We start from the raw sequence: 12,483 nt of genomic DNA, 5'->3' as shown, positions 1-12,483 counted from the left end.
AATGCTACTTTGTAGAATTCTGGATTATGCTTTAACTAGAGGCCTGGTGCACGAATTTGTGCACAGGTGGGGTCCAGCTGGCCCACCCCAATGGGGGCCCATCGGGCTGGGCCTGCGGGGGGGGAAGGGCTGTGGGCGGTTGGCCAGCTGGCCCTGCCCCCGATCGGGGTGTTGGGGGCCAACGGGCCAGGCCAGCCAGGAGGGTGTGGGGGCCAATCAGGGCCCGGATCAGGCTCGTTGGCTGCGGCAGTGCATGTCATAGCCACCGGTTGTTCTGGTCGTTCTGCCATTCCAGTCGCTGGGCTTTTATATATATATAGATGTTGGATATTTGGTTAGTATGAGTCAGTCTTGGGTGTCCACATCACTCCTGGCACTAACAAAATCGAGTTCTGACTGTCCCGTGAAGGAACTATTGACTACTGTGCCCCCACTAAATTAATGTGCATCTCCCTCCCATTTCCCTAAGCACCCTGGGGTTTTTAATGGGCAGTCTGTGTGGATTCAGGGCATCTGTGACTAACCTGAGATTATGTCAAATGTTGCGTTTGTATATCTGAGTCAATTTGTTTTTCCTTTGGAGAAAGCATGGTCCATGCTGCCTTCAGATTCTCAAAGGGTCTCATGATCCCAAACGTGAAGAACCACTGTGGTGTGATACCTATGTCTGAACTCTAGTGTAACTGCTGCTGTTTTCTTTTTTTATTTATTTATTCAGTGGTACTTAACCCACATCAGTAGTGTGCAGAGCTCTTTGGAGGGTGGGAGGGACAAGGGTGCAGAGCCTGAGTATCTCCTAGGGGGTAAAACTGCACCCCCCCAACTGCTTATGGTGTGAAGAGGCCTGTGGGTGGGGTGGAGTTGAGATGGGCTCTGGGTGTTGAACAGAACTAATGGGAACTCCAGTCAGAGGAGAAGTAACATCAGCTCCCTTCCCCTTTCAAGTTGTATTTCATAAGCCCTCTTCTCCCAAGACTAAGTGATTAATTGATTTTTGTAGGACAGGTTGCTTGGAAGCGAGCTGTCAAAGGTGTTCGAGAAATGTGCGATGTGTGTGACACCACCATCTTCAACCTGCACTGGGTGTGTCCTCGGTGTGGGTTTGGAGTGTGTGTAGATTGCTACCGGATGAAGAGGAAGAATTGCCAGCAGGGTGAGGATTGACTTGATTCTCCTCCAGACCCCTTAGATTAATCCTTTTATTGGTTTGTGGTGATGGATTCTTGAGGTATTTGGGGCCAGAGTCCATGAGATCAGTTACTACAAATCAGTTATTTGCAGGTTCTGCCTACAAGACTTTCTCTTGGATAAGGTGTGTGAAGAGTCAGATCCATGAACCAGAGAACCTGATGCCTACACAGATCATCCCTGGAAAAGGTATTTCACATGGTGTAATGATTTCTTTTCACCTTGTTTTGGTTAGCTCAAAGGTGATTTCATTTTACTTTGTATAGTATATTACGTGCTAACTTTATTTTAGTGTGTACCATAAATTGTCCAGAAATTTGTAAAATAATGTCCCCAAAACTTTGTGATTAAGGTCTTGTAAACAGTTTTGTGGAAGGAAAGGAAATGGTACATTTGGGGGAAGACATACTTAGCAGGATGAAAAGGAGGACTTGTAAGCACCATGCTGTTAAAAAATAGTTATCCTGCCAGAAATGTCAGCTTCTGCTTTGTCATGTTGATATTGAAAATACGTGACATCCATGTTCAGATGTTTGCCTGTGCCCTTTTTTTTAGCCCTCTATGAAGTTGGAGACATTGTTCATTCTGTAAGAGCAAAATGGGGAATAAAGGCAAATTGTCCCTGTTCAAACAGGCAATTCAAACTCTTTTCCAAGCCAGCCTCAAAGGAAGACATAAAACAGGTATTACTGTTTATGCTAGATTCACCATCCTTATTGTTGTCTGTCTGCTTTCAAATAACCCAAGGATTTCTGTATATTTGAAAGAAATATGGGGACACTGACTGTGGAAGGAGAACTCATGTTTCACGTGCCATTTCATAGACCCATTCTCACTTTTCACATTACTATCGTGGAACTTTTAGTAGGTTTTTAATTTTTGTTTCTTGAAAAAGCAAAAAACTCTTCTATTATAGTCTAATAATAACCTAATAAATTGCTGTCAAATTTATATGGGTTTTTAACAACTTCTCATACTTTGCAGAGTTAAAGAGATTCAGATAAGCTCTAAAATGTTTTAAATTACTAAGTATATTTTACCTGTAATATATGTGAAGAGTTGAAGGAAATAATATTGAAATGAATCTTTATGTACCCATCACTCAACATAAAAAGATGTACATTTGCTTGGTGCTGATGCTCTTCCTAGAGGCATACCCTTCATCTCCACCATCATACCCTCTCTCCCACATCTCCCTTCCTCTCCCTCAGCCCATTATTCCACATTGTGTTTAATAATCAGAGGTTTTTACATTTACATAAAAGGCAGCATGGGTAGAAGAGTTGTGATTCTGGAGTCAGAACTAAATTTGAATTTTTTTCCCTTGCCACTTTCTAGTTGCATAACTTTGGCTCAAATTAACTTGTTTATATGTGCTTTAGTTTCCTCATCAGTAATCCTATATATTAAAAGTGTAATATGCAAATCGACCAAACAGTGGAACGACTGGTCAGTCCCCTGATCTGCCTGCCTGGTCACCTCCTGCAGAGGGAGGCCAGACTGCGGCTTAGGCCCACTTGGGCCTAAGCTGTCAGTCGGACATCCCCGAGGACTCCCGGACTGCAAGAGGGCACAGGCCAGGCTGAGGGACCCCTGCCCCCTCATGCACCGGGCCTCTAGTCGAGGAATAATGAACAATACCAATAATTGGACATCACAGAATCATATCACATGTAAAGGGTGGGCCAGGACCAAACAGGAATTTGACTAACCTTTTCCTTCTCCATGTATGTATGTATAACCTCCCCAGTTGAGTTGTCAAGGCAGTTTTTTAAGTAACGGAAAGATAAGTGGTGTGTTCTTTCCAAATTGTTTTCTTCTCAGTTTGTTTGACTTCTTTTAATGATCACTACATTTAAAAGCCCATTCCACTATGCTAAATCAAGTGCGTTTTCTCTACTTCCTATTTCCTTCTGAAATCACAGCTCTACCTTTCCTACCCTGCCTCCTTTATTCATTCATTCAGCAACCCTGTTTTGAGTGTCTATTCCAGATACTACGGTGAGTTCACTGGGGATATAGGCACAAACTGGTCATTTTAAAGCAACACGGTAGATGGAGCGCTCAGGATATGTATAAGTGTGAGATGGGAGATAAAGGGGTGTGGGCGGAATATTTTGCTGTATTTAAATTCTTAGCATATCTTAATGTTTCACTAGTAATACATAAAAGCTAAAAAATTAAAGTCTCCCCTACCTTATAGTCCCGTTCTGTTACTGTAAGATTACTGCAGCCATGGTGATGTCTAGGGCTGTTACTGGGCTTTGTTTTGGGCATTTGTCTCTCACTGGTGAGCTGTTAGGAGGAAGGTAAGAAAAGGAAAACATAATTTTTCAGCTTGTGTAAAATTCTCTTTTTATACTCAGATTTCCTTAGCTGGAGAAAAACCGACTCTCGGAACCATGCTCCAACAGAACCCCTCAGTGCTGGAGCCGGCGGCCATGGGTGGGGGAGCCGCCTCCAAGTCAGCCAGCAGCATTAAGCCAGCCTGTCCAGGCAGCACTTCTCCTTTAAACTGGCTGACAGACCTGACAGGTGGGAATGTCAACAAGGAAAATAAGGGTGAGCGTTTCCTCCTTTCCTGTGGGTTCCTGGGAACTTTAGTCCATTTGGTGTGAGAAGAGTAGAGGTCATGTAGAAGGAAAAGTGGTTCCCTATAGTCACCGTGAGACCTGGCAAAAGTGCAAGTGTTTTCAAAATGCAGCACCAGCAAGGACAGCTATTGCTGATGATAGACGGTAAGTTAGGTGAAGATTGAGACTTTTTTGCCTTCCTATTCTTATCCTATATACAGTTCTTGTTTGTCTAATGTTCAATGTCTGGCTTCAGTTTTATTTTTACCTGTGCTTTTGTTTCATCTATGCTCGACGATAATGTAAAGAATATGGCCTTTGGAATCAGGTAGTTAGATTAGAATTTACATGATTCCACTTTCTGTTTATGTTAAAGAAAAATTGCACGTCAATTTCTTTCATGCAAAGATCCTAAACAAAATTTAAGTGGATAGAATTCAGTACAATCAATAAAGGACTTATACAGCATGAACAAGGGCATCAGAAATGCAGGTGTAGTTTAACATTCAAAAATTATGAGACACAGAAAAGTAGAAAAATTCAATACTTGTTCATTTTTTTAAATTTTTTTTTATTTTTTTTATTTTAATAAATCTTTATTCAGGTTATTACAATTGTTTCCCCTTTTTCCCCCCATAGCTCCCCTCCACCCAGTTCCCACCCCACCTTCTGCCCTTACCTCCCCCACACTGTCCTCATCCATAGGTGTATGATTTTTGTCCATTCTCTTCATGAACCCCCCATACCCCTTTTCCCCTGAGAATTATCAGTCCACTCCCTTTCTATGCCCCTGATTCTATTATATTCACCAGATTATTCTGTTCCTCAGGTTTTTAATTCACTTGATTTTTAGGTTCACTTGTTGATAGATATGTATTTGTTGTTCATAATTTTTCTCTTTACTTTTTTCTTCTTCCTCTTCTTTAAGAATACCTTTCAGCATTTCATATAATACTGGTTTGGTGGTGATGAACTCCTTCAGCTTTTTCTTATCTGTGAAGCTCTTTATCTGCCCTTCAATTCTGAATGATAGCTTTGCTGGGTAATCTTGGTTGTAGGTTCTTGCTATTCATCACATCGAAAATTTCTTGCCACTCTCATCTGGCCTGCATAGTTTCTGTTGAGAAATCAGCTGACAGTCGTATGGGTGCTCCCTTGTAGGTAACTAACTGTTTGTCTCTTGCTGCTTTTAATATTCTCTCTTTGTCTTTTGCTCTTGGCATTTTAATTATGATGTGTCTTGGTGTGGTCCTCTTTGGATTCCTTTTGTTTGGGGTTCTGTGCGCTTCCTGGACTTGTAAGTCTATTTCTTTCACCAGGTGGGGGAAGTTTTCTGTCATTATTTCTTCAAATAGGTTTTCAGTATCTTGCTCTCTCTCTTCTTCTGGCACCCCCATAATTCTGATGTTGGTACGCTTGAAGTTGTCCCAGAGTTTTCTTATACTATCTTCAACTTTTTGGATTTGTTTTTTTGCTTTTTGCTTTTTCGGTTGAGTGTTTTTTGCTTCTTTGTATTTCAATTCTTTGACTTGATTTTTGTGTTCCTCTAGTCTGTTTTTGGGTCTCTGTATAATATTTTTTATTTCAGTCAGTGTATGTTTAATTTCTAGTTGGTCCTTTTTCATATCTTCAAGGGTCTCGTTATATTTATCGGCCTTTTCTAGGATATTCTTAAAAAGCCTTATAACCGTGGTTTTGAATTCTATATCCAGTTGTTTGTTTTCCTCCATTTCTTTCGTTTGTGATCTGATTCTTTGACGCCGCATTTTCACTGCTTCCCTGAGTTGGTAAGGTAGATTTGTGTGCTAGGTTTCCAATATGGCCCAGTGGGTCTGCCTCCCCAGTTAACTTGACATGGATGCTCTTGGTGCACCCCTTTGTGGACTGTGTGTACAGCCTTGTTGTAATTAAGTCTTGATTGTTGTTGGTATCACTAGGAAGAATTGACCTCCAGGCCAGTTGGCTGTAAGGATCAGCTGTGTCTATGCTGGGAGAAGTTCGGTGCTGGAGACAGCCTTATAGGATTAGACTTGCCAAATTGTAATTGCCTCTGTGCTCAGCTTGGATGGGGTGGAGTCTCAGTCTTGGCTTCCCGTCAGCCTTGCCCTTGCGCGCACATGCGTGCCTTCAGTCCTCCGCCTTCCTCGGCTCCTGAGTCTCCGCCCGAGAGTCCAGACTCCCCCCACAAGAGCGTGGGTCCCCAGGGGTTCGCCTGGAACTGGGGTCCAGTGCAGTCAGAACTGGGGCTCAGTGCAGTCAGGAGCCTCTGACTCCCTTCCACTAGGAAAAGCCTGTGGCAACCTCCGCAGCCTTTGTGCGCAGTGGCACACGCGCGCCTTCAGACTTCTGCCTTCCCCAGCTCCCGAGTCTCCGCCCGAGAGTCCAGACTCCCCCCACAAGAGTGTGGGTCCCCAGGGGCTCGCCCGGAACTGGGGTTCAGTGCAGTCAGAACTGGGGTTCAGTGCGGTCGGGGGCTTCCTTCCCCCTTCCGCCAGAGAAAGTCAGCCAGGCTCCCAGCCACCCTTCCTCTCTGCGCGCACAAAGACCCTTTGCCGTACCTCCAATTCTCTGTGAGCTTTTCTCTTTCCTTCTAGTTGTAGAATTTTCACTCAGCCAGCTTTCCTGTGGTTCTGGATGGTGTCCGTTCTGTCTTTTAGTTGTAGTTTTGAAATTGTTGTGCGAGGCAGCAGTTTAGGTGCTTACCTATGCCGCCATCTTGGTTTCTCCGTTCATTTTTTTTTTAAATCTTAGGAACAGAAGAGAATATCTATAATAATAATCTGTAATAATAAAAATTTAATATGCTAATTAGAATGGACATCCTTCCGGACGAAGCTGGGGCTGTGAGGGGAGCCTGGGTCCCAGGTGCCAGAGGGAAGCTGGTGCCAGCAGCCGGGGGAAGGAAGGCCTTCTCTTGCACGAATTTCGTGTATCGGGCCTCTAGTACTTACTGTAATGAGCTTCTACAATAAAACTAACATCCATCATCATAAATAGTGATTGAATTTCTTTAATTGGTTGAATAGGTTGTTTTTTTTACAGTGCTCCTCTTGTGTCCAGGAAAGAGACAAGCATACCTGCTATCGCTATTTTATTAAATATTGTACTGGAAATCCTGGCTATTGTGTTAAGGCAAACAAGAAGATATTAGAATTGGAAAGAAAGAGATAAAGTTGTTGATATCTGCAGACAATTTAATTATACATGTGAAAAATTAAAAAGCATATATTTAATAAACATGGTTGCTAGTTACATTGTTAATTTATAAAAATCAATTGTATTTTGTACACTAGGAACAAACAAATAGAAAACAGTAGTTTAAAAAATACCATTTAGCCTCCCTTCCTCTTCCTCAGGAGCACCTTCTTGTCTTCTCTCCTTCTTTCCCCACAGGCGTGCATCTCCTAACTCTAAGGGTCCCTACAAGGCTTGCAACCAGGGCAGCAATGGGCAGTGGCAGTGCATCCTGGGAAAACCCCCTGAGCCTGTTCCCAAGGCCCCCTTTTCTCTGACTTATTAGTGAACCAAAGCAGACCAGCTTAGGCTCATTTCCCTAGCTCTTCCTTGTTTCACTGTCTCCAGCTTTAATGTCCTCTAAAACTCAAAAACAAAAACATATATATATATATATATATATATATATATATATATATATATATGTGTGTGTGTGTGTGTGTGTGTGTGTGTGTGTGTGTGTATGTGTGTATATATATATATATATATGTTTAAATTTTATATGTATATAAAATTTACCATGTATCCCCTGGATATTGAATCTTTGTTATTTAATACCAGTTGGGAATCCTTGTCTAAATAATGTCATTAGTATTTATCCTGTTAAGTTTTTTTGTTCTAATAAATGAAAACTGGTTCCAAAGTAATTTTAATAGAGGACTACTAAGAGATTTTATTTTCAGAATGCTTTTCCATTTGGATTTTTTTTTTATTTTTAGAAAAACAACCAATGATGCCAATTTTAAAGAATGAAATCAAATGCCTTCCACCCCTGCCCCCTTTGAGCAAGTCCAGCACAGTCCTCCATACCTTTAATAGCACGATTTTGACACCTGTAAGCAACAACAGTTCTGGTTTCCTCCGAAATCTCTTGAATTCCTCTACAGGAAAGGTATGCATTTGTTTTGCTGTTTGTACTCCGCCTAGTAAAGGTGAATAGATGACACTAGAAAATTTGAAACAGAAAGTAGAAATGAATCCTAGGCTTTCCTTCATGGGTACAGAAGGCCGTGTGATTGGCAGGTGGGCTTCACAGGGTTATAGTACTTGGCTGGGCAATTTTCTCCTGTACCCACTTCTGTGAGTTGTGATGTCAAGTGGGGGAAGGAGACTTCCTTTTGTCTCAGAGTCCTGGCTTGGACTGTTTACTGGATATGTGATCTATACTTGTCCTACCATTATAGGAATGAAATGTATATTGTGTACATTTTGATGGTACGGAATGACATTTACTTGTATTCTTTCTCAAATTCAGACAGAAAATGGACTCAAGAATACACCAAAAATTCTTGATGACATCTTTGCCTCTTTAGTGCAAAATAAGACTTCCTCTGATTTATCTAAGAGGCCTCAAGGACTGACGATCAAGCCCAGCATTCTGGGTTTTGACACTCCTCACTACTGGCTGTGTGACAATCGCTTACTGTGCCTGCAAGATCCCAATAACAAGAGCAACTGGAATGTGTTTAGGGAGTGCTGGAAACAAGGGCAGGTAAGAGGGTCCTCTGCTCCCCCAGCCCAGTTCAGATCCCCCTTCTTGGTACCTTTGGCAGACTCTGACATCCCCTCCTTCTGCCACCCCTCCCCCCAATTATAAGTAGCATAACTGTATACTTTCTCTCCTGTTTTTGTACTTTTTTATTTAGAGTGAATGTAATTAAGGCAGAGTATGGCTTGTGAGGTTTTGATTGCTTCTGACTAGTCATTGGATTTTTTGTTCTTAATCCTCACCTGAGGATATGTTTCCATTGATTTTTAAAAGTGGAAGGGAAGGGGAGAGACACACAGAGAGAAACATCAATGTGAGAGACATCAATTGGTTGCCCTCCCACACATGCTCTGAATGGGGTTGAGGATCCAGCCTGCAATTGAAGTACGTGTCCCTGACCGGAATTGAACCTAGGACCCTTTAGTCCTTGGGGCAACTCTCTATCCACTGAGCCAAACTGGCTAAGGCTAGTCACTGGATTTTTGATGAGAGCACCTGGACTCAGTTATTCTTGTGTGATAAATTTCAATAAAAGTGGAGTATGACAAGGAGGCTTATGGGATTTGGGAGATTAGACAAAATATGACAATCATGTATCTTTCTTTCATGAATTAAAATCTTGTGCTGAAGGAAGTTATAGGTGGGCCAGAGCCAGGTGGTTTATCTTGTAATTGATGTATAGTCTCCCAAGGGGTCTGCTTTACAGGGCAGCATTGCTTCATCTTAAGTTTTAAAAAAAATTTTTTTAATTCTCGTCCAAGGATTTCTTTTTCCATTGCTTTTTTCAGAGAGAGTGGAAAGGAGGGTGGGAGGAAGAGAGAGAGAGATAACGATGTGAGAGAGACATTGACTGGTTGCATCCCACTTGCACCCTGACCGGGGGCAGAGAGTGAGCCCACAACCCAGGTACATACCCTTGACCAGGAATCAAACCCAAGACCCTTCAGTGCCGGGCCGATATTCTAACCACTGAGAAACACCAGCCAATGCACTGCATCTTAAGTTTTGGTTGATAGTTTAGGAGATGAATGGCTATGTACACCTGCTCCTCTACTTTCTTGTTTTGTTTTTTGTTTTCTGAATCTTTGGCTTTTCTTCCGGGCTAAATGGAGTCCTCACTAAAGGAATACTTTCCTCTTGGACAAGACTAGGGAATTGCCATACAGAAAAATGTACATATTTAACAAAAAAAATTTTCAGCCCTGTGTACTAAGATTTGCTCATGATGACAGTAACATACTGAATTTAGACCAAGAGCATGAATAACAATTTTTTTAATTGAACTGATTGCCAGTATTTTAGTCAGATTTCACAAAGTTCAGGATTTCTGGCTTGTCTTAGATAACTAAAGGACTTGGCAACCTCAGGTCCATATGCCTGTCTAGCAACAACAGGTTGGAGGCCTGTGGCGGTGCCCTGTTTAGACAGGACTCTTCTGCTGGCCTTTGTCTTACCACATCTTTTGCCTACCCTGAGCCTTGGCACTGGTATTCTGGGATACTGGGACTGGAGTCCTTGCTCCTAGAAGCTTACTAAGGTAGTTTGAGAGCAAGCCATGTTTGTAACAGATGAGTGATGAAGACAGGAAATGCTGTGGGTGCTCAGAAGTTTAAGCTGGCACTTTGGGACCTGAGATAAGATGACTTATAGACAAACAAGCCAGTAGCTGCCACAGCTGTGGGGTCAGAGCAGGAAGAGTTCAAACTAAAGTCTCTGTTCTCTTCTTTAGCCAGTAATGGTGTCAGGAGTGCATCACAAATTGAACACTGAACTTTGGAAACCTGAATCCTTCAGGAAAGAATTTGGAGGTCAGGAAGTCGACCTAGTTAATTGCAGGACCAATGAAATCATCACAGGAGCCACAGTAGGAGATTTCTGGGATGGATTTGAAGATGTTCCAAGTATGTATTAAAGATCTTTCAGAGGTGTTGAGGATTTGAAAGGAGGGGCAGGAATCTGAGACACTTTGGTGGCAGCAACAGCATTTCCCAGGATTTAGAGTTTAAAATTAGTGTCTTCTCTTCCCATTTCTTCTTCAAAGTTTGTTTTTGAACTGAGACAAGTTCATTTTGTAGTGTCTATCCTTCACGTGCTTCCACTTGTGCCCAGCAGGAGGGTACCACAAAGCCAGGGCTTATGAATCGAGGCTGGTGGTCATGTGTGTCTCACCTTCATTTTTTTTTTTAAATTGTTTAATAAGGTAAATAGACCTGAAGGTGCCAGGGAATGTGGATTCATTTAATACAGGGTCTCCTGGTCACTGTCGACTCCATGTGGATGAGCAGGGATTGTAGCAATAAGGCTAGAGTGGCCTGTGCTGAGGTTTGGCCCTTTCTGTGATTGGCCAATCAATAAACTGTTTCCAAGAACATGAAGTGCACACTGGGCCCTGTGGTTCCCATCAGCACAGCAGTGGGTCCCCAGGCCCCCATCACTGCTGGAAGATTCAGCCAGTTCATTCCTCAGACTCAGTAATTCAAATATGCTCATTCACCACTCATTCTTTTTAGACATACTTTCACATTTTACTCTCCTGCTTCCTTATTCCCTGTTACCCACATTTATAGATCATGGCCCATACTTTCAGACTTTATAATAAAGTTATACTTAACTCTTACATAAGACATGATGGGGTTTTCCATAGGTAGATGCCAAGATGGAGTTTCAGATGGAAAATATCTGAAATGAAGAGAGAGGTGGGAAGCAGGACTGGCATGAGGAGTCAGCTTGCAAGGCAGACTCAACAAAGCTTCAGCCAGTATGGCAGGGAATTATTGCTCCTCATTGTCACAGATTGGGCTGAAGTGGGAGATGTCAGGGCCTTCAACACCACCCTGTACCCCCCCCTCCTCAGTTTCTAGATCCTGGTGCCTGGGAAGGGCAGTAACCTGGTGAGACAGCTCCTTGCAGCTGAGGCAGACCCTAAAGCTATGTCTTGGCAGCAAGTTCTTTGAAAGAGTTCTGGTGATAGAGCTACCACAGTGTGCCATCCAGTTAGGTCTGGGTTCAAATCCTGACTGGATATGTACTTACTGTTACATGAGCCAGTGATTTGATTTTTCTGGGGCTCAAACTTTCCAGAGTCAACTGCAACTTGCCTTTCCATGTGATGTTCCTGCTGCACACCCCCAGCGTGCCACCCACACTGAAGTGATGCTAGTGTTCTGAACATATCCTGTTCCCTATGATTTCCTGTCTCTACTGCCCCATGAGTGCACCTGTTTAAACTAGGTTATGGAACAGTGTTTGGTTGACTAAAACATTTTACAAATGTTAGCCCTCAAGAGTACAAGCTCTGAAGTCAAACCTGGGTTGCAGTTCCAATTCTGCTGGATGCCCATCTGTCCGTCAATTTCCTCATCTAAAATTGAGAATATTAAAAAGGGCTTAATCTCATTGGGATATTGGTTTAGTTGCAAGGATTAAATCATTAAAACACTTAGCAGAGACTAGAACACAGCAAGAAGTGCAAAAGTGGTTGTCATTGCTGTTAATCATAATTATCAATATATCTTTTCCAATGAGAGCTCCTTGGGTCTTGGTTCCTTGGCATTACCTGCAATAGGTAGTAGTTCTATCACAAAAAATAGTTTTCATTAAACTCTATGTGTATCTGCCAGGGTGGGGCAGAGCGTGGGCCCTGTTGGCCCTAGGTCTCCCTGGACAGAACATCAGTTTCAGTCTCTCTGAGTAAAACAAGTCATTTCTAGTTCTTTTTTTTTTTTTTTAATATATTTTATTGATTTTTTACAGAGAGGAAGGGAGAGGGATAGAGAGTTAGAAACATCGATGAGAGAGAAACATCGATCAGCTGCCTCCTGCACACCTCCTACTGGGGATGTGCCTGCAACCAAGGTACATGCCCTTGACCGGAATCGAACCTGGGACCCTTCAGTCCCGCAGGCCGATGCTCTATCCACTGAGCCAAACCAGTCAGGGCTCTAGTTCTTTTTTAAAAATATATTTTGATTGATTTCAGAGAGGAAGGGAAAGAGAGAA

General features: G+C 42.5%; 1 protein-coding gene across 3 annotated transcripts in view; it reads left to right on the top strand.

Moving 5' to 3' along the window:
- The window catches only part of KDM3A (lysine demethylase 3A), a 64,048-nt gene that overhangs the window by 39,201 nt on the left and 12,364 nt on the right, over positions 1–12,483 (top strand). For 2 of the 3 annotated variants that reach the window (XM_080686502.1, XM_080686501.1), the window contains exons 13-19: positions 1,001–1,153; positions 1,282–1,377; positions 1,744–1,871; positions 3,555–3,750; positions 7,715–7,887; positions 8,251–8,487; positions 10,214–10,385. In XM_080686502.1, the coding sequence (XP_080542628.1) occupies positions 1,001–1,153; positions 1,282–1,377; positions 1,744–1,871; positions 3,555–3,750; positions 7,715–7,887; positions 8,251–8,487; positions 10,214–10,385 (1,155 nt within the window). The remainder of the gene's footprint in view (positions 1–1,000; positions 1,154–1,281; positions 1,378–1,743; positions 1,872–3,554; positions 3,751–7,714; positions 7,888–8,250; positions 8,488–10,213; positions 10,386–12,483) is intronic. The other variant, XM_080686503.1, reaches the window with a different exon arrangement.

Source organism: Plecotus auritus (genome assembly GCF_963455305.1).
Source record: "Plecotus auritus genome assembly, chromosome: 8".
NCBI classification, from domain to species: Eukaryota; Metazoa; Chordata; class Mammalia; order Chiroptera; family Vespertilionidae; genus Plecotus; species Plecotus auritus.
The sequence above is the reverse complement of the archived record's forward strand: the minus strand, read 5'-3'. Positions and strand labels throughout refer to the sequence as shown.